This window comes from Cynoglossus semilaevis, chromosome 2 (genome assembly GCF_000523025.1).
Source record: "Cynoglossus semilaevis isolate Cse_v1.0 chromosome 2, Cse_v1.0, whole genome shotgun sequence".
In the NCBI taxonomy this organism is placed as follows: domain Eukaryota; kingdom Metazoa; phylum Chordata; class Actinopteri; order Pleuronectiformes; family Cynoglossidae; genus Cynoglossus; species Cynoglossus semilaevis.
Window position 1 is genome coordinate 13,496,347 of NC_024308.1, and position 23,164 is coordinate 13,519,510.

A 23,164-nucleotide genomic window follows, 5' to 3' on the forward strand; every position below is an offset into this window, starting at 1 on the left:
CAGAATAAGAGAAAAAAAAATTAAAACAAGGGTTAGAAAGAGGTTGTTGTCCTGTGTTGGACACAGGATGTCATTGTTGGTGGCTGTGAGTTTGTGTCCTGATCCAGCTGCTGTGTTGACTGATGGTTTCTCCAGGAGGACACAGCGACCTGTGTCCTTCAGGTGATACCAACAGCCCATGTGACTCACAGCCACTACCCCTCTTCCACCTTGACACAGTTGATGCAACAATCAGCCATTTAGTTAGACTGTGGTCACCTGTGTATGCAGGTGCTCAGGTCTTCATCCTCTTTAAACAGAGGTAAAAGGTCTTCATGAAATCTGGATTTGGGCTAGCTGCTAACAAAGCTGTTAGTGAAGGTTAATATAAAACTGAAGAATAACATCGAATCAGTCAAACTTTTGGTTGTTCGTCCTTTTCTGTATTATATTAACACGTCTTCTTCCAAAAACACATCAGATGCATATCTCATATCTTCAAACTTCTGCAGATCAATGCCAGGCTTCAGTTTTGCTCAAATTATAACAGGATGTTCTTTTTAGCCGTTGCTTCAAAAAGAGAAGAGTAAGAAAAAATAAAAGAACATCAAACCAACTAGGTCACGTCATGTTGTGTTGCCATTCGGTTAATGTGCCTCAGTGTGTTGATCTCTCGATTCTGTGGTGACTGTGGTGAGAGCTGTCATCCGTCAGTTGTAAAAAAACAACAACATGGTTTATTTCCCTTTAATCTTCACTTCAGAAGCTTCTTTTGAGGCGTTCATGTCTCCGTAATTGAAGTCAATCCTAATCTGGGAATACCTCTCTGACAGGGAATATACTGCAATACAAACACTCACTGTCATCACATCATGCTTTGACACTGGGATTCCCTCATGTTATGCTGATGACACCACAGCTTACAGCTCCAGCACACACACTTTTACACACATCAGAGACCATGACGTTTCTAATGAACTCATTTGATTCCATACACTTTCTGACAGTCTGCGTTCTGTCTCTATATGCTGTGGAGTAAATTGACTGTCAAATTTAATATTGTACTTCACCACCGGGAGAAAAAAAAAAGAAAAGACTAAACAACAAAGTTTTCTCAGGGAAAAAACTCATAACTTATGAAGGGTCGGTTAACAGGATGAAAGTCGGAGAGTGAATCAACATTCAGGTGTTCAAACCATTTTTTCTCAAAATATTTCTTTAGTAATACGCTTTTAATATTTAACTTGTCTGACCTCCTGTACCAGCTAAAAAAAACCAAAACAGGCATTCTGAGCTAGCATCAATTATTAACTTGTGGGTTTTTAAATCTTTTTTATAATCACCTTTCATCAATGTTTTTACCATAAAACAGCAGCAGTCAATCAGCAAAATAAATGCTTGTAAAACTATGATTTCTAATGCTCACTAAAACACAGCATCCTGTTGGAACTCCTAATTCACATCCTAATAATAGGCCTTTTGCACAATAATAATAATAATGCGTTTTCACATTAATTACACAATGTTACCCATCATCACCATCATCCAGCAAACATTTTTTAGACACGTTTGTGCTTTTGTCCTTCGGAGGTTTTAACACCAGCTAACATTGTTCAGAGTCTCATTTGTAAGGGAGCGAGCCAGTGAGGCGTTCGATGTCTCATTGGGAGAAGCTAACCCATTAATTGGACGACATTTTCTGTTTTTATTTACAATGACCTTTAAGTCTAAGGTGTGACTCAGCAACTAAGAGAAAGACGTTAAGAGGGAATGCTTGCACACAGCTCCAGTGTTCTTTGTCTCCTTTATGAAGCTAACTTTTGAATGATATTTTTTTAGTTTTATTTCTTGACATTTTTCCATATTGATAATTCCATCATTTGGATCAGAAACAAATAGAAACAGGTGTGTAGCACATGCACCTAGTGGCTGTTATTCATCTTTCTGTTTCAGCAATATACAGAAAAATATGTTTGGGTTTTGATTTATCACAGTAATCATGATCTTGATTAATCATGACTAAATGAGTAATCCATAGCTACACTGTGGTTATTCTGAATAAAATCAGTATTTTTTTCACAGCTCTAGTTAATATTGTAGCTCTAACAAAAAAATTTATATACAGTACGTACATATTTATGTATATATTTATACATATATGTATTTGTTTTTAATATATATATGTTCACACATATTTATATATGTTCATATATGTATACTGTATATTTATGAATTTACTTGGAGATTAATTGCACCAGCTTGTGTTTCCACTGTTCTCCAGCCGTGTGTTGTCGCAGCTGCTGCTGCTGCAGAAAACTTTGGCCAATTAAATGGAAATGGAAACAAAGACAGTTCTAATGACGCTGGTGTTGTTGTTGTTGTTGTTGTTGATGTTGCTGCTGCTCGTCCACTCTCACGCACACACTGCTGCCCACCGCCCCTGGGAGTTTCATCTGTGTGTACATTTGTCTCAGTCTGAACATGTGAGCCTGACCTTGGTGGCAGTGATTACAGATCAGGCTGTGGTTAAGGGATATTGAAACACACACACACACACATGCACCACGTGTGTGCCTTGTTCTGGCTGCAGACCAGTGTGCGGTGCCTGAGAAGGTCATTTGTCCGTGGCAGTTGTGTCTTCCTTCTGATCTGACTCTGGGTCAGTTCGTCCTCATCTTGACGCTGCCTTATTGAGTTTTTATTTCAGCGTTAGTCACTGTGAAAAAAAAACCAAAAAACTCCAATTTTAAAAAGGACTCAGTGAGTCAGTGCAGTTTGATTTTTCTCTGATTTAATTCTCACACTTTCTCCTGCTTCTCCTCCTGCATGATTTATTTGACCTCAAATATTGATTCCTTTTGTCCAATTCCACTTTCTACACCTACCTTCAGTGTTACCCCATGCTTTCCTGTGCAGTGTGTGTGTGTGTGTGTGTGTGTATTCTCTGGTGCTCACTGTAAACATGCTGCAATATCATTGTTTAAGTGGCTTGAAACCACTTGGTGCAAGTCGGTGATCTGTGCCTGTATGTGTGTGTGTGTGTGTGTGTGTGCGCGCGCGCGCGCGCGTTTGTATTTTTACACAATTACTTCTGTATTTATCCAGCTCTGTGAGTGTGTGCTGTCAGTGCGGAGCCCACAGGCAATCAGCCGAGCGACTCATTTTCATCAACAATCCCTTTAATCCCAAGTGTAAAACACACACACACACACACACACACTCAGTCATATTTATTCAAACATGGACTATATACTCGGCTTCATATTAAATCCAACCTGACCTGTTTTATATCATGCCCTGAATTATTGATAGCACAGAATTATCTCGGTTCTACTGTATTATTCAAAATCTTGACTTGGTTTCCTTCCAAGTTTGGTTAGTGTTGAGATAATGTCACCTTAAATCACAGGTGTTTCCTGCCTGAAGAGTTTCAAAGATCTCCATCCAGAGACACAGAAACTCCACAGGTTATAGATATATAGGGTTAGGGTTATATATATAGGTTATATATATAGGTTATATATATAGGTTATATTAATCGTGGCAGCCTGAACATCATAAATAAATATTTTAGTCCTGTAGGAATCACGACGGTCACAGGCATTTTTAGTCGTCAGCCAATTAGCAGTTTTAGAAAGTTTGTTGACTTTTACGTGTTTATCAACATCACGTTGCTGCCAACTAGGAAAATAAAATATTTTTTGAAAGAAGAGGACCACCGAGAGACGGCGGTTAATTAACAGCTGAGTCACTTCATCAGATTTTCTGGAGAACAAGATGTTTTTTTCTACCAGTTTGTATAAATATTGTTTTCAGATCATTGTCTTTTTTTATATTATCTTATCTTTTCATTTTTCAAATAAATCAAACATCTCTGCAGCAGAGATGGGACTTCATTTCATATGCCGTGTGATACCAAAGAGAATATTCAATATGTAAATATTTACACGGCTTTGGTGTCCGCACTGACTGGAAGTGACGGCGATCCCAGACGAACTGTGATACTTAGGTTTCAAAGGCTTCCTGTCAGAAGGTTTGACTTCTACTTCTCTCTCTCCGTAGAGTCTTTACCCACAGTTCAACTCTTCTCATTTCTCCCCTTTTTAAATTGCTGTGCACAGGAGACTTCAGAGAAGTAAATACTGGAGCAATCTGCTCTGTCTCTGTTAATTAAACGTCCGTCCTGTTCAAACTCAGTTCATTTAAATAAATCAGTTGTTTCCTTAGTCTCCAAACAAATCTAGAGAAGCAAAGGAAATATTTACTTTTAAATATTTACTTTTATGAATAGAAACAAAATTAAATATGCAATATTTAAATGTATGAATTTGAAATATAATTCATAACAACATTTAATACTGACCAAGAGTGCATTAAAAAGTAGGTAAGGCACTATTTAAGTTCTCCACACTGTGCAGGAGTTCTGGGCAGTTTAATTATTCTTAATTTTTTTTATACTTAAAAGCACCTAAATTTTATACTTAAAGCAAATGCACAGTAACATCAACTCAACCTCAACAACATCGGACATTCTATGCTGTTGAGAATTGTGATCTTAAACGCAATACCTGGAAGCTGTTACAGGTGGCGCTGTTGCCCTCTGTCTCTTGGGTGGGGCCTTTTGCTGAGTATTGTTGGTGAGAAGGAGCTTTTGATTTTTATTTCAACTGTTTGTTTTGAATACCTGAGAATGAAAAAAAGTCAAATACAGGCTACATAGAGAATGTACCGTATTTTCTGGACTATAAGTCACACTTTTTTTTATCTTCGGCTGGGTTGGCGACATATACTCAGGTGTAACTTATAGTCCGGAAAATACGGTACACGCATTCAAACTTTTTCACCACACTGTTCGTTTATCCATTCTATCCACACCGTAGTGCATGTATTTCAATCCATTTGTGACAGAACAGGTCAGACTGATGCGTGTGTCAGTTTTCACTATTTTGAAAAAACTTTTTTTCACCTTTGCCACTAGTTGGTGTGGGATGTAAAGATTGAACTGATTTAAAAGACATTAAAATGCTTTATCTCTAGTCATAAACTCAACGGCATCCACACTGATCCAGAGTCAGGTACTGACTCAGGGAATGCAGCAACAGGATGCAGCTGATACGTACTGTATATAAAACATGTGATCAGGAAATGGACCGATAGTTTGAATGACGACCAGATATGTTAAAACGATTTTTTTGTCCAACAGAGAAGGTTTTTTTTTTTTTTTTAAGTCAGGTAATATTTCATTCCTGCAGACTCCTGCAGGATTTCTGTCCAGTCAGCACAAATATTTAATTTATTTTTCACATGTATATTTCTTAGTAGTTGTTATAAAAGAAAAGTTCGCCCCCTGTGGGAGTTGAGGAATATTTGTTAAACTATGTGAGGTTTTGGTAATGGATTCAATGTTAACTGGAGCTGGGACTTGGGAGGACGTGGAGAATGTCTACTATTCAGAAGGTCGGTGGTTTGATTCCAAACCGCCCTTGTCCCTGGACCAACCTGTTGTGTTTGTACTGAAGTCGTTTGTTTGTTTGTTTTTTAATTACTCAGACTGTAAACCCCAGGTTAATTAGTCGACAGTATAAAATATTGAAAAGTTCTCTTCGGTGCTGTGTTTCTTTTGGGGCCACTGAAAAGTTTTGCTCACACCTGGTCATTAGCCACGTCATTAAAGCCCTTTTATCTCTGAACCTATATTGTTATGGTAAACACTGTAATTCACATTTATTGGCCAGCTGTCCCTGCAACGAAACAAAGACGTTAAAAAAAACAACTTTGTTTTTGTGAAAAGCTGTAAATCCTTCCTCTCCACGTTCAAGTCTAGACTTTTATTTGTTTATTTTTTAAAAACAAATTTCTCATCTTCACGTCTCGACCCCTTGTACCAGTCAGTAGACACAGTGAGTGTAACTGTTAAAAGCTGTGCAGCAGCTCAGCAGTCATTCACACACTCACGTCTGGGGGAGGAGGCTCTTTGGTTCTTCGAAACTCCCAGGGCTGCAGTGCAAAGTCGATAGGGAACAAAATTGTTCTGCTAGAAATTTAAAGTTAAGGAAAACTTCTGCTCCAGAAGGACAAATGTGAGGTGAACAAACCTAAGGTGATGGAGCGTGTCTGGACATTTGGCTGAAAAATGTTAAAGTCGATTTGTTGATCACTTCGGTCGGTCTAGGTCCAAGGTCACATTTTAATGTTTGTAGTACTGGTATTACTGCAACACATATTTCCGCGACTTGGTTTTATTTGGAATGACTTTCCTTGTTTGCTAACAGCTAAGCTGTGGCTGAAGGTCACTGTCATCAATTGTCACTCTCAGACCTCAACAGTCTTCTGTCTCCTTGATCACCAGATTTTTAAAAACATTTTAAGAGGTCATGTCAATGAAATTAATGCACTGTCATAGTTGATTAATAATTCATGATTAATCGAGGTTGATTGTCTTTAATACTGTATGGCAACAAAAACCACTCTGTTTAGTGCTGGAACTGAAAGACAAAAAACAGGTCAGTGTTTTTGTCACTAATCAAAATTATGCAATAATTAATATGATAAATGTCAAGCAAAAATAGCAAAACAATTCAGATTACCAAAAATATTCAGAAACTATGAACATGTTTTCACATATTCATATTTTATTTAAGATCAGTTCATTTGGAAAACCCTGACAATGTTCTCAACCCACACCTTGTGTACACAGTATGACTAAGCAAACGGTTTCCTGTTTCCACAGTATACACTACAAACCTAAAGTGTGTGAAGCCCACGTTTCTTAACCGTGAACATTTATACCTTAAGACTTTTATGGACAAAGGCTCAAACGAGACTTCGATCGTCAGTTCCAATCTCCATTAGTTCTTTCATTATTTCCACAGTTGAATTGACCAGTTTCAGACCCTAATGGAAGACAGTACTTTTCATTTTTTACAGCACTGTTAGCTTTTATGTTAAACACAGCAGTTAAGGTGACGAGGAGAAACTTGAGGACTTTTCTGCTTTTCGTACACTTTGTTGTACAAACAGACTGATGAGGTGGGACAAAATGTTGTTAGCCATAATCAAGCTTAGATAAAAAGCACTTTAATTAAACAGCCGGCAGGGAATGGAAGCGACTGTGCCCAGTGATCAGCCCACTCGATGTGTTGACGGTGACATGTACGGCCTCGGGTTACATAAGCTGCTTCTCAAGCTGCTATAGATTTCCAATGAGAGGGTGTTTAATGTTGAGAGATGAAATTAATGCAAATGTGGTTAGCTTCCGTTTCCTGGATATGATACCGTAGCTAAAAATGGCACACACACACACACATGCACAATCAGATCTGGCACAGGTCTTTTAAAGTATGGATCTTACTGATTGTGTATGGAGCAGGGCCTCTTTGCTTTTGATTTATAGCTGCTCCAGTTTAACAGCAACTATAAAAAAAAACAAAAACAAAAAAAAAAACAATAACTAATCAATACTCCCAGCTAAAGGTGGCTAACTTCATTAAAAAACTTTCAACGTTACATCACACCCACTTTTCATGGTCTGTGGTCAAAAAAAGAAAAATGTAAAATTCTGGTTAGCTCAGAGTTGTGGTTTCAAAAGTAAGGAATGTGGCCTGTAAAGGGGCGCAGGGGAGTTTTTACTGATTCCTAAATTGTATTCTCTCTGCAAGTAAGAAAAACAGCTTTGTGGGAGTTAAAAATTGTTATTATATATTATAATTAGGCCTGTCAAAAAATTGATTAATAATGAATAATCACGATTAATCGCTGATAATCGGTACAGAAAGAATGGCAAGCAGATGGTTTTTGTGACTTCACAAAATTATGCAATAATTCATATCGGGGAAAAATAATTATTCATATTCCTACCAAAAATATTTAATAATTATTCATTTATCTTTCAAAGTGTTTTTGGATTGCAGTCTTTCAATGACAGCTGGTAGAACATTCTGTTGTTTGAGGATTGTTAAAATATAATTTAGTCTCAGTAACTAAGAGCTCAGTGAGGTCATCCACATATTTCCATGTCATTTACCGCTCCGTTACAGCTTCATGCCCTCACGCTGAGGCCGATCCAAAAATGTTTCTCACTTATGTTTGAAAATAAATCCAGCTCCAAAGGTGGTCTGTAGGACCAGGAAGAGTTTTGCAGCTGAATCTTTTTGATGACTTTGAAGTCAAATTAGTAATGCTAAATTATACTCATATTTAGAAATCATTAAATATTATTTTTTGTGCTAAACCTCAGTTTCTGTTCCTAATACTTCACTCTGTGTCGTTAAATTAATCGATGTTGGCGTTTGTTGGGAACATTTACCAATGTTCCAGTGCTGTAGGCTGTGAAAATGGGTGGAGACCTCAGTTATGAAGATTGAAGCAGACAGACTGAGTGATGTCATTGATGTGTGCATAAAAGGAAAGTGAGCTGTCAGAAGTGTGACATGTGGGGGTTACACTGCCCCCCAGAGTTGTCAGTGTATAACAAGAAACTGTCAGCTTTAAAAAAGTCAAATGTTAAATGAGAAAATAAGACGTCAGTTTGATTGGTTTGGGGAGTGAGAAGGACATTGACGTTTGTCCGTGTTCATTGAATTGGTAAAGCAGGGTGTCATCTGCGCCTGGATGGAAATTACAGCAGAATATTGGAAAAATAGTGCGAGGAGGTGAAGGCTCAATGAAGAGGAAAATACAAGTTCTTTCCATCTTTTAGTCAAATTTGTTACTTTTGGTAAACCTGATGTTTTATGTTTTGCAGAAAAAATTGAAAGTTAACTTGTGTCTTTGTCCTTCGCTGTGATATATACGCTGTGAAAATATCATACAAATAATAGTAAGTTAAGTGAAATTGATTACTGGTAGCGCCATCATTGAAGGATCATTACATTTTCAAAATCAAACATCTTTTTGACTTTCTTCTGTTAGTATCAGTGTCTGAATGACCTTTGACCTGTTGGTTTGAAACATTGACAGATTGTCTTTGAATGAAAACAGTAAAGGAATATGACTGGATTATTTTTCACTGTGTCCCACTGCGGCCCAGTACCAAATGATCTACGGACTGGCACCGATGCCCTGACCGGATTTGAGGACACCTGCTGTTAGAGTATTGTAAGACAAATGTTTGTGTGGATCAACTCTATACATAAATACATAAATGAACTAACGATTATTAATGAATTATTGATCGATGTGCCAACGTTATCTCTGCATGCAAATCATATTGCAATTTAGATTTTTCTGGAAAACAGGATGCAAAAATAAAAATCCTTGAACAAAGAAGCTGGAAAACAGGATAAAAAGCAAAAATAAAAATCCTTGAACAAAGAAAAATCTTGTTCACACATTCAAATCCAGGCGGTTGTAGCTCCTAATGAGCCCTAAACTCTATACAAGGTTCTTTTCTGGCAGAGTTCAGTCTTGTTTTGCCGTTAACCACCTGTGACTTCCGTTGATGGGAGTCTGTCACTCATTCATCTCAGATCAGTTCTCACCTGGATACATGACAGACATTCAGACAGTTGATGGAGCTCTATCCTGGTTGTCATTCCTGCAGTACTTCAGGGATCGTCAGCCGTGCCTGTGGTGCAACGTCACGTTCACAGCCTCTCAGTTGAGCGTCACTTGTCTGGCAGCAGATTATGTTTCTCTTTAAAGTTCTGCCTACAGTTTTAGGGTTACGTTCAGTTCCCTGCAGCAACAGTTTGACAGCAGACAAGATCCTTTCTTAATTCTCATGTAAATAAAAGACGGAAGTGGAGTGTCTGGAGTTTGAAAATGGAGGAAGTGCAGAGAGTTGAAACTTGGGGCAATTAAAGGGTCTTAAAGGGCAGAGATAAGTGGATGGGGAGGGGTCAGGGTATTTCCAGTGGCCGACACGGTCTGATAGCAGAAATCTAACTTTGTGTTTGTTGACTGAAATGTTTGTTTCAAAGCTGCGGAAATAACCACAGTTGGATGTGTTTATTTAATCTTTAATTGTTTTTCTTCCTCCTTTTTCAAAATGGTCCTCGTCTGGAGTTTCAAAAACAGGTTGTTTCAAAGGCAACAAGTGGAAAGTCATGTTGCAATTAAAACGTTCAGTCCCGTCGCAGGTCGGTGTGAGCCACGTAATTCATACAGACAAATAGTATTAATTGTAATGTGATGGTTTACAAAATAATAAACGCCAGTGAAAAAGCACTAGTCCACTGTTTTCAAAATGTTCTTTTTACTGTGCATGTGGACGACATGCTGAAGTGAAAGAAAAATCCTAATCCAAATTCTAAATGCATTGGTGTTGGCAACCGAATCCAGAAGTCATCCTGTGAGGAAGTCCGTGACAACTCCCTGCAATAACCATGTGCAAATGAGGTTTTTTAATGGAACACGCCAATAATAATAAAAGGTCAACCACACTGCATATATATGTGTGTGTGTGTGTGTGTGTGAAAGAGTCCCTCCAGATCAGTGTATCTGGTATTTTGACAGTCTGCTGAGCAGGAGAGACAAAAACACCATCCGTACCCCAGGACGGCAGCTGCTCCAGTTTCCCGTGGAAAGGCCAAAACAAATGCCACAGAAATGTCACCGCAGAGATGAACCTCATGGTTTGGATGAGGAGACAAACACAGATGCATACGACGCACGCAGTTTATGGGAAGGCAAACAAGTTGAAGACAGAGTCGACCGAGCCATTAACATTTTGTCCGACTTTTTCCTCTCACCTGGCTCTCCTCTGGTGTCATTGTGATAAATGAGTCCAAATTTCCAACCGAGCGCCTTTAAAATGACACTAATTGCCAAATTAGAATTCTGTTCCACCTCAGGTTCCACTTCAGGCACTTCAAGTTTCCAGTTCGCTGCATTAGCCTATTAAGGATGAGTCTAAATAGCTTCCTACAAACTTTACTATGTTGAAACACAGCAAAACCTTACCAAGAATTACTGAATTACTTCCTGGTTCAGAAGCAAAAAAAATCTAAAACCAAGTCAGTAGACATTGTCTACGTCTGAACTACGTCAGATAAAATTTGCTGCGTGACTGAGATCCTACAAGGACATTTGTCCACCGTGGTCTGTGTCCTCCCAGTGATGATGTCACGTCCTGATTCTATCAGATATGAACCATCTAAACCATAAGTCAAATTAAGTACAAGCACCTCTGAAGCTTTGGTGGGCTGCATTAAATGATGTCATGGGCAAGATTTAGCCCGCAGGCCTTGAGTTTGACACGTTATCCAAAACTTACGCCGACCAGATCAGAATCCAGGAGCTGATACAGACATCACCTTAGGGTTATCTTTAATTCACAGCAATGAAAATACCCCCCACGCCCTCCCACCCCATCATTTGCCCCTGTAAATGTGATTTATAGCTGAAATTAACCTTTTTAAAGGGCGCATTAAAGAAACCTAAAAAAAACATCTTGCAGCGAAATCTAGTCGTGGAGAATTCCCAGAGAGACTTTGATCGTTCTGTGGTCTGAACGTGATCCAGGTTCTGGGTTTTCAGCCCCTCACTCACTTTCTTGGCAGGAGTGAAGCTCGGTGCTTCTCCACCTGTGTTTGTTTGTCGTCACAAATGAGATCTGGCGTGGAGCTCAAACACCTACAGCGCTCTTCCCACCTGCAGGTTATGAGGCATAATCCCTTTTGTCCTTTCTTTTGTTCCCCTAAAATCCTGTTTTCTTTGTTTACCCACTCTGCAGGGTATTGTGTCTGTTTTTCACTCTCGGTTGCGCTCGGTCTGTGCTCACCAGAAAGCTCTATTTCTGTCTCAAACTTTGCTCCCTGGTCGTTGTCACAAACAGGAAGATTTTTGATTCCTGCAGCCTTCGTCTCCTCCTCTGCCTTGGAATACTTTACTGTTTTCTCTTCAAGTACTTTTTTTAATTTTCTTTTTCTTTTTTCTGACACCACGTTGTTTCCCATGGATGTTGAAGCGTATCACCAGTCCACTGGTCCCAAACGTCTCATCTCTAAAATAGACTCTAACCCTGGCATGGGCAAATTAAGGCCCGGGGGCCAGATGCAGCCCCTTTGGCCTTTTAATCCGGGCCAAACCAAACTTGTCCAAATAATGTCAATAATTTATATTAGCGTTATACTTCTGCTAATAAAAACGTTTGCCTACACCTGCTCTAACCTCTGCCTTTTTTCTCCTCTGCAGAATATTCTACGTTTCCCACGACTCCCAGGACCTGAAGATCTTCAGCTACATTGCCAGAGATGGACAGAGTAACGTTTTCCGCTGTAACGTCTTCAAATCCAAGAAAAAGGTAAGACCTGATGGCAGGAAGTGAATTTTATGACAAGCAGGATGCAGAAACAACGATGTGACCAGCAGCTCCTATAATTTGGTTCCACAAATGTTAATACTAAAGTATTTTTATTTCACAGCAATGCCATTGACGAGTCATTGTTATTACATCATTATTATTATTATCATCACTGACAGTAGTAGTAGTAGTAGTAGTAATAGTAGTAGTATTAGTTTTATTATTTATTTTTAGAGTATGTTGTGCACTGGCGTCCTCATGCATGTGAAAAAATGTATATATTATTATCTATATAAATTATATAGATAAAAATATAGATTTTGAGCTTAAATGATTCCCTGTGGAACTTGTCAAAGGAAAGCCAGTCTCTTAATATACTGGATAATTAGACGGACATCTCATTAACATAATTACCCCCAAAAAAGTGTCACAATCATTTCAGTCTGTACAAACCTGTCACTCTGATTAAACATGTAATCTTACAAAGTAAGCCGGCCTAAAATTCAATTTACTGCCAACAACCTGTCCTTGGTGTGTACTAGTGTGATGAGAAATACTCCGATTACTTCCCCGGTATATTCACTGCCTCATAGTTTTAGAACGCTAACTTGAGGATGTGCAGAGAAGGTCAAGAAGAAGTCGAGAAAAAAACCTGAAATCTTTGTGGAAGCAAACCCGATTAACAGTCAGACAGAGTTTGGAAAACTTACAGAGAAACCGACCAAGAGTGAGAGAGACGGACGTATCGAACAAATGCAGGAACTTCACTTCAAATGTGGCGTAAATGTCAGGTGGGATTTGAATGTAGTTTTTCTCTGAGTGGGTTTGATGTGGAGGGGGGGGGTAGAGGGGAGGGAAAGATTTAGAAGATGAGACAGATTTTATTTCCCTCTTAACAACCAGCAGTCAAAGGATAGCTGTGGCTTAAATCACGCTTTAGAAGCCTGTGTGTGTGTGTGTGTGTGTGTTCTCCTTAAACCGACAGTTGAATAGACTGTAATGGATGACCTGGCCTCTGCTGTGTGGGGCTGAAGTGAGCTTGATAAGAGCAGAGGGCAGAGGAGTTCTAACTGAATACTGAGCGACACTGCTGCTGCAGAGAGGTCAGAGGTGTTTGTGTGTGTGTGTTCTGGTGCCTGGGTTTTTAGTTCATAAATATTAATGCACCACACCATCCCGAAATAATTGTGCTAAAAGTCCTAAAAGGTGAGAGGGAGTTCTCTGGGTTTTTGTTAAGTCCTGATTTATTTTTTTTTTTTTTTAATTATTTCTTTCTCGTTTTGGACAACAAAATTGAAGAAAGTCAGTGGTGTTTTATAAATCTGTGTGACTGTATGACAGTTGAATTCCTAATGATGTGTTCTGCAGACAGTTCAATTCAACTATAATCCCATCCCTTCTGCAATACTTCTCTAAACCCCTAGGGATCACAGACTCCCTTCTTGTATGAATTAAGTCCAAACCCCCTGCCCCTCCAAAAAAGCCTCAACTTCACCATTTTGTTATAGCATAAGGAAATTATTATTTTCTGAAAAAGGATTTCCATTTAATTCATTGTCTGCTCCTAACTGATTTCTACTCCAGTTTAGTTGAAAGTAGACGATGTGGACCAGCGAAACCTGTCCTGGTTTGGGTGTTGTCTGGTTCACTGCTGCTGCATTATTTAAATATAAATTTAAAAACAACATTAAAAATAAATAGACAGGCTCTATCTGCATATAATGATCTGCAAATATATATATTTATATATATATATACATACACATATGTGTGTATATATATCTATATATCTGCTAATCAAAATAATTTACCTAAGAAAAACACTTTGAACACTGGCTTTTTTTTTTTTAATCTTTTATTTATTAATTCTGAATTCTGAAAGATGTTTCGAAGGCCGACCCTTGAGCGGAGCAGGAATAGTTATGTTGAGTGTTTTATCAAATTGTCTCCGTCTGTGCCAACACCCCCTCTCCCCCGACCATATGCTGCTGTCTTTCTGTGTTCATCCAGACAAGCTAATTCCTCTGCCTTCAACAATCACAGCCGCAGTCCAATATCTAACAAAAACTCCTGAAGTGACCTGTGGATTCATTCGTCATTTCCTCCTTTGTTCTGGTGATTGTTTTGATGGGTAATCACTGTGGTCGGGGGTGAAGGCGCTGCAGCAATGAGGAAGGGCAGTTAGGATGTCTGGGCTGATGAAGAGAGACGGGTTCAAATTTTAAACAAGTGCTGATCCAGACTCGGTGCCGGGTGGAGGATCGATGGTTTGTTCAGTGGCTCTGAGTGATCCAGTTCTGTTTGGGTGATTGGATTTATTCTGCCTTCAGCACTTTTTTGGTTATTGAATATCCGTGTCACTGTGACGACGCCTCCCCCTCTGCTGTTTGTTCTCTCACTGCTGTGTGCAACTTTGTTATTGACTCATATATTTATTTATTAATCTTGTCGTCCAGTGTTGTCAGGATGGAGGCAAAATACAGCTACATACATCGACTTTGTTTACTCTCACCACGGTGGAGGTCACAGCTCGAAGGTCTGACCATACACCTGCGTTAGAGCGCACTCGTTTTCTGTGTTTAAACTTGTGGCTTGTGGACCAGAGTTGAGTCAAGCTGGTGTAATGTTATGTGTTTGAAAATGAATGCCAATGGTTCCTTTAATGAGTTCTGGTCCAGGGGTCTCAAACTCGAAAGAGTTTTGTCTTCGCTCAATGGTTGTATTTGTAAATTATGTTTAAAAAAACGAGAGAATTTGAGAAATCAAATTGAACAGAAAGAAAAATGCTCAGGTCAGTAATCCAGAAAATAGCGATGACTCGACTTTTTAAAATCCGATACCGATACTGCAATTTGGAGTATCTTCAAATACCAATATTAATCAGATACCTTCTTTTCTGCCCCAGCGAACCACAAGCTGCCGTAGAAGAGAATTTTGGGCTTTGGTGCCGGATCGGATGAGTTACATTAGGTTTTTTCCAATGTTCGATCCTGAAATTTTGACCAATATCGGACCAGTAGCGTACCATGTGGTTTTTAATATGACAGACTTCTCTCAGTCTTAGAAATAAATGATTGTTGGAAAATCTGTGTTGCAGAAACGTTGAATGTGACGAATGTAACACAGCCTTGATTGAAGCTTCTTTGTGTGCTAGCTGAATGAACTCGAAGGTTGTTCTGTATTTAAAAAATAACAATTGCTAAACCTCAGGTTTTAGAGTTGTTGCTTAGAAACCAGTGAAAGTCAACACGTCACATAAGAGTCTGCAGAGACGTGGCCCCGGCTGCTTACTCGCCTAGCTTTTGAAATAGGAAATAGAAACGATCATAATGAACAATGTTCCGACCTGCAGTGAGTGTTTAAAAAAAATAAAAAAACACCCGAGGCCACTTCACTGATGAAAAAGCTAAACAAATGAAGAACAAACGCAACAAAGGACAGAGAATAATGGAAGAAAAGTCAGATAATCATTCCTGGAATGTACAGCCTTTGGAAACATGCAGAGCTTCTTAAGGTCCTTGAGAAAAAAGGGTTCAAAGGTTTATTAGACTCAAAGTCGTAGAATAAAAAAAGAGTTATTTTTAAATCCAACTTTGTAGGCCTTTTTTAGCTTGTTAGCTTAGCACATGTCGTGTTAGTGAATGGTCAAATGCATTTGCTAACAACTTAACACTGAAAGTAAAAAAAAAAAAGTGAGAGAGAAAACTTGGTTTTACAGCCAGGATTGTCAGTCGGGGAGATTTTTATGGGCTCATTATTCGGAAGACTCTTAATTCTGAGGGTTTAACAGGAAGCTGTGTGGATTTAAACCTCTGCTGCAGTGACAACCCACAGATTAATGTATGGCATCTGTTACACATGAATGTGAGTCCAGAGTGTGTTTTACAGTCAGCTGTAATAATGATTTATGCTTTTTTTTAATTAAAATGACATTTTTAGAAAAGCTCCTGCCAACGTTGGCAACACAGAACACTCATCCTCCTGCGTGCATGCACGTGAGCGCGCCTGTGCATGTGTGTTTTTATTCTTGCCTTGTGGAAATGCAGCTAATGGTTGTGAAGAGTCACCGATGCGTCATGAATTGATTTTCTCTCACTCGGCATATTTCACGGTCTTCCACAAACAAATACACTTCTTTCTATCGATCGGCTCCTGTTTTGGTCTCGTTATATTCACTAACAGTCCCTCGGACACATTGGCCTCGTCCTCACTGGTCAGAAACAAGTGTTTAAACCCCAGCGTTAATGTCTCAGCAGTCAACTGACACCTGCCACTGCAAATAACCATCTCATCCATTCATCTACAACTGCAATATAGTTTTTGTTTTTTGCAGCGTTGCTCACAGAGTGTGTGAAGCCAGTCATTGAGAACCATCTCTGGGGAAGTGTAACTGTTTCCTACCTAGCAACACTGCTCTCATGTGCTGATGTTATTGCACTAAAGATGTTCAAGAGGAAGTGGAGAAGGTCTCAGACAGAGATGGTCGTCCAGGGTGAATGACTGTGAAGTGTTAGGACACGTCTCCAACAGCTTTAAAGAGTCATATCATTTATCCTGGTTTATCTCAGGTGTCGAGCTGTTTGACATTGTGTTTAATCATTTTTTTCAGCTCTAGCAAAATGAAACATTTTAACACCAGAGAAAACAGATTTCACCAGGTTTTTAACCAAAACTCAAAGGGAGACCTGCCGAGTTTATTCACACTTTGGGTTTTGTTCGAAATCAATGTTTTCTGAATAAAACACAGCAGAAGAGTTTAAACTTAGTTATTCTAATATTATAAAGGTTAATTTTCAGTTTGTCTTAGACTTTTAATGTGTGACCTTTTAAGAAAAAGAAAAATTCACAAACAAAGTCATTTTCATGTATGAATTCAATAAAGTCAAACACAAAGTGAAACTCAGTGATTATTAAACCATTTCCTTCACAGTAATAAGAAATAAAACTGAGATGTTTATAGCAGAGCCACGGTAACCAGAGTGGAGACTCTGTCCATCTCATCAAAAATAATGACAGAAGAAAAACACTAATGATGACACGTACGCCACTCACCTGTTTCTGATTGGCTTATATTCAAACCCCATGAGCTACATCCTGTTTCAATGTAAATGTTTGCTGTGTTGAAATTCTCCACCAAGTTGTTGCTGAAGCAGAGTCAGTGTTGTTCCAGTCGTGTTCAGGTCGGACTGCTAATACGAGGGAGCAAATGCAAACACACAGTCTGCCCTGGTGTGAATGATGGATGTGGTAGTGAATGTGTAAACACCAGAACTGGAGCAAAAAAACAAATGAATGAGCTCGTCCTAATCACCAGAGGAGGAGGTGAAGTGAGGAGTTTAATCACAACTAAGTTCTCCGGCTGCCTCCCCTCAGCGTCTGCCCCGGATCTCCCCTGATTGCTTTGTTTTCCCTTTTGTGCCGTCCTCGCCTGTGCCAAGAATTCCAAAAAGATGCTGAAGCCCTGGCTGATTTATCGGCCTCAGACTTTTTCACTGGATCATTATCCTGTAGCTGTCGAGAGAGAGACAGAGAGATAGATAGATAGAGAGAGAGAGAGAGGAGAATACACTGCAGCAGGGATACAGCTCACAGGAAGTCTGATGTATGGAGAGCAGAGCGATAGAGCAGAGGGGGACATCCATTCAGGTCAGGTGACACTGAGGAAAAATGATGATGGGGGGGTTCTAAGAACGAGAGCAGAGAGACAGATGTCCAAACTGAAAACAATTTCACATCTTTTATTACTATACCAAATCGTACAAAAGTATTATAATTATTCATGGGCCTTAGAATCCTTCTACTTTTTCCTCCTTGTTGGGCCCCATACCATACCATACTGTACCGTATCGTACCGTACCACACTGAACCATACCAAAAAGTGTTAGAGGTAGGCAGGGTATTGTTGAAAATATAATTTGAATAATGACAATGAGTTATTGAGGCCAGTCATCCACGGAACAAGTGTTTAAATGTATTCTCTTTTCATGCAGTCACCTTCAGTGTCACGGGAAAAACAAATGGTAATTTTAAACTTCTACTCCGCGCAGCTCTTCTCTGTACTGCAGTTGTGACAGTACTTAGGTATTTCTCTCTCTGCCTGATGATTCCTTTGCTGACACTAACTGTGTCTCTCCCAGGAGGCCTTTCCTTGACTCTCCAAACTTATTCCCTCAATAATGAGGATTCATTGCATTTCAGCACTGACTTATTTGCCATTGTGTCCTACTTACCTGCTCTGCTGTTGATGTGCAAATCCATTAAAAGTTGAGAAATTCGCATAACAATGCTAAGTCGAGTTTAGACAGCAACGAACCCTGAACCACATATTTTCCACCGGGGTCTCGTTCTCTCACCTAAAAGGTAATTCAGACCTTGAAGCTGGAGGAGCCGCAGCTTTCATCACAATTAGGCTTAAAGACTTTACTCCTTCTCTTTTTTGCCGGAAGAAGTGACGAAAACAACAGCAGCTCATAAAACACTGCTGACAGGATGATCATGGAGTAAAGGTCAACAGCTCTCACACCTCTGCTCCTGGGAATGACTTTTGAGGACAGATTTTTAACACTTTTCTAAAGAGCATATATTCTCACCCTGGTCCCTGACAGTTTGGTTGATGTGTTCCACACTTGTGTCCCAGATCCCTAGATTCACTGTTACAGTTAGTTGTACCAGTTGGAGTTCAATGGAGTTCAATGATGCAGTTTTACTTTACTTAACTGTACTTGACCGGAGGGAATGTGCCATCAATGTAGATTAGAAGAGGACTGTAGAATTAAGCATATAAATATCTGCATAGTTCAACAGAATAGAATGGAATAGAATAGAGTAGAATACCCACTATTAAATGTTTTTCAATGATATGGGTATGATGCAATGATACATCAAGACCACAACAGCTAGCTAGCTCCAAAAAAAAACTATGAAATATTACAGTTTTTTGCCTTTTTGATCTGATACTTTGAAGCAAGCAGAACATAGAACAGTTTGATTTATTCAACAATGGAGCTGAAGTAAACGTTGACATTGATTCATTTCCATGGTTTGGATTAAAGGGAGTTAACAGTGAAGGTTGAATTTTTTACGAGTTTTGTTTGTGTTGTTGTTTGTGTTGTTGCAGCGTTAAGGTCCATCACTCTGTAAAATTACCTTTGTATTCGCTCCAAATACAGACAATAAAAGTTTTTACATTTTAGAGGAAGAGCTAAAAAGCAGGTCATTGAAGGATCAATGCCAAGAACCGACTCATGCAGTATTCTGGTGAAGGAAACTGAAAAAAAAAAAAAAACTTTATAAAAAAGAAATAAAATCAATAAATCACACCCCCACGAAAACCAACCACGGTGCTTTTCAGATAGTGAAAACTGACTCAAAACAACTGACTTTTTTGTGCGCCTGCCCTACCCAAACATCGGCCGATGCCAAAACCTGTCTCAATTTGGAATGTAATTTACCCCCAATTCAAAGAAATGATTTAATTGCTTTACTTTTCTCTCAGATGCTGAGTCTGAGGTCACACTACAGAAGACACATTTCAGACTGCTTCACAGCTGATAACAAGGACAAGAAAGGTTTCGTTCATTTGGCAGAGATTTGATTCAGAACACACTGCGTCTGTTCTGCTCAAGCGGCCAAGAATCGACGGTGCTTTGGGCACGGGTCCTTGTAAAAATTAAATCTGTTCTACCTGTGTTCCTCTTTGCTCCGACGAGCCAGACATGAGGGGCGCTGACAGCACAGAGGCCTGTGTGTGTTCACATTGAGAGCATTGCCAGAGGAGGTCTAGAGGGTTGGTTCTTCTGCTCAGACGATGCTGGGGCTTAGACTGACACCAACAAAGACACAGGAAATAAAACTAAATAAAAACTAACTCTGGATTTGAAAAGAAAATCACCTGCTGCCCCCTACTGACTTTGGTGATGGGTTAAAAGCAGAGGTCACATTTTCTGTCTCTGTCTTTGTCTCCTCAGAGTCAGGCCATGCGCATCGTTCGGACGGTGGGTCAGGCGTTCGAGGTGTGTCACAAACTCAGTCTGCAGCACACGCAGCAGAGCGTGGACGGACAGGAGGATGGAAAGAGAGAAAAGAATGGCGACGACTCCTCTGTTTCAGGTACACACACACAGGCGCACACACACCCGTCTTACAGCAGCTGCACCGTCAGCAACACTGCAGAAGAAGTTGTCTGGAAGAAAAACACCAGCGTTCAGACATGAGGGCGGCGGCGATGTTGTTATTTGGTATATGTTCTCGGGAAAAGTGATGAGTGTGCACATGGAGGCGGCAGTGGATGTGTTCCCATATTTGCTGTGTATACACAGGAGTGTGTTCAAAATGAGAAGAAAACAGAAGCCGTCAGTGTAAGGAGAACCCGGGTCATGTGACCAAAAGGCATGACTTCACTGCACTGCTTTTTCTGCATCCATCAAAGACCCGTGTGTTTGCACAGACATCTGAGATGAGATTTAAAAAAAAAAATCATTTCATCAATTTCATACAGTAGTACACACATATAGTCCCGGACCAGAGAGTCTAGTGCTGCCAGTGGCAAGACTTTCAGAGTGGGGGATGGGGTGGGTGGGTGACTGATATGAAGCTAAGTAACAATTTTTTTATACAATAACAAAATTATCATGCAAATCACTAACTCCCTGTATTTTCTGGTCTCCGTCTTTTACTGTTTAACTTTCAATTAAATAGACATTTGTAGCATTTAATGGAACCAGAAGACATTTTGAAGGACCATATTTGTCAAAGTAACAGCATCACCGTTATCGTCATCTGGCCTCAATTTGTTTGTTAATATTCCTGGGGACAGACATCAAAAGTCAACAAGAGATTGTCAAATTTATAACCATGGAAACGCCACAAAACCCTCTTTGTTTTTATTCTGATTACTCTCTTAAAGCTTCACCATCAAAATTCCGACTGCGTCAATAAATTTGATTTCAAATTGTAAATAAACCAAAAGTCCAAACATTGGCTACATAATTTAGAACTAGTGATTTTTTTTTCAGCTAGCTAGGGAGGATACCGTACCTCTACACCACACTTATACACATGGACCCCAAGTTTGGTGCACGACCAAAAATACTTGGCTGAACACAGTTCACTTCTGTATTACTAGTTGCATTTGGTGCCAAATTTATTTTCCAAATTTAATTTTTCATGCATATAAGAGTCTTAAAATACAGATTTAAATTAATCTGAGCTAACTGAGAAAGTCAAACAGCGCACTCTATGTGGAATCTAAAGCCATTACACCACCTCCATATTTCCCACATAAACTTTCTCTAAACCCAAACAGAGTATGTTGTGCAAACGCCTCACAAAGAAGTTGGCAACAGTGACATGGCTGGTGAATGTCACGGATGAGGCAACTCAGGGAAAGGCAGTGCAACAATACTGGCAGGGAGAGGTACTTTTATCCACTGCCCCGCGCCTGAACGGGACGGGCTTTAGTGGAGCTCAGGGACATGTGTCTCTTTGTGGGGTCTGAGAGGACAGACGAGGGGATTCAGCGGTTGGAAGCGTCCACACATTCAGGCTTTTGGCTCCATTGTTCCAGTCATGACTGCAGACGGCACCGGTCACTCGTCCGACCTTGATATAGAAACGCCGGCCTTGGCTGCGTTATCTCTGCGTCTCCATCCAGCCCGCAGAGAGACACGAGCAGGCTTTCACATGCTGATGATCCACACACAATAACCTGTACACCCACCAAACACAGTGAGAGGAGCGAGCCTGCATTCAAATGAGGGATATACTGACATGTAGAGAAACACAAGAGCCGCCGTGCACGACCGATGAGCTTATCAGGAGAACTAATTACTACAACAGTGAACAGGAGGAGAGGTGTGAGTGAAATGAAAGTCTAAAATGAAAAACACGAATAAAGACGTTAAATATGAACAGGAGTGAGAGTTAGATAGAGTTAAAGATATCTGGGGGAAAAAGTCCTTGGCCGCCTCTCCAATAAACTTTGAAAATATCAGTTCAACCAAACACCAGAACTTTATATCCTAGAACTAGAACAGGATTAAATAGTTCTAGTTCTCATGTTTTCTAATTACTTTAATGCAAAAATCATTATTAAATCCTAGGGGACCACGTGGTAAAAGAGATGTTCATGTTCTCACCTGGATTAAGTTTCTGTGGTTTTCTTACCACAGTCCAGACACATGTAGGATTAGGTTCATTTTCTACTGATGGACTGTAGGTGTGAGTGTCGGCCTGCGTTGTTTTTTGTCGCCCTGGGATGGACTGGAGAACTGTCCAGGTTGATCCCCATCCAGTTTGGCTGCATGCCAGGCTAGCCTTCAGTATCCTGTAATATATGTTGTAGTGGAAGATGAGCTAATGACTCACCGCAGTAATATACAAGTCGTTGGCTGCGGAGTGGGATAAAGCTTGGAATCTTACTCCTGGGTAAAGAACACTCTTTTGTCCTGTAGGTGTAAACCTTAAAAGACCATTAAAAGCAGTGACAGTCAGTGGGTTGTTGTATTGAAACATGGATGAATAAACATTGGAAAGGTGTTTTTGTACTAGCCATAGTGCATTTCAGTGAATGTGCTTTGTGCAGTAGTGACGTGAATTTGGTGACCTTGACTTTTTTTTATGTAAAAACTGAATCATTCGGCTCTTGTCAGCCTTTTGAGAACATTTTTGAATCAAACAGATTATTTTCGTCACAGCTGACAAAGAGCTTAATTTGCAGCAGACGCTACGGTGTAGATCACAGTGTCATCAGCATCGTGACGCATTTTTTAATAAAATACTGCTGTGTCTCCTGAAGAGATCTCACTGAGGAATTTCAAACCCAAAACTGTGATAGGAAGTGACAGTGACGTAGTTGTTGGAAACAGCAGCAAAGTGGGTGGGGGTGGGGGGGGGGGGGGCGGCTTTAATGGGGGGGGGCAGGAAGAGAGGAGGGGGGGCGGG

At 39.8% G+C, this 23,164-nt stretch overlaps 2 protein-coding genes across 2 annotated transcripts in view; both read left to right on the top strand.

Moving 5' to 3' along the window:
- The window catches only part of LOC103399890 (1-phosphatidylinositol 4,5-bisphosphate phosphodiesterase gamma-1-like), a 784,699-nt gene that overhangs the window by 200,435 nt on the left and 561,100 nt on the right, over positions 1–23,164 (top strand).
- Positions 1–23,164, top strand: part of LOC103399875 (capon-like protein) — a 107,643-nt gene that overhangs the window by 43,780 nt on the left and 40,699 nt on the right. Inside the window, 3 exon segments of the mRNA XM_008338514.3 lie at positions 12,115–12,223; positions 20,191–20,360; positions 22,061–22,092. Coding sequence (XP_008336736.1) covers positions 12,115–12,223; positions 20,191–20,360; positions 22,061–22,092 — 311 coding nt within the window.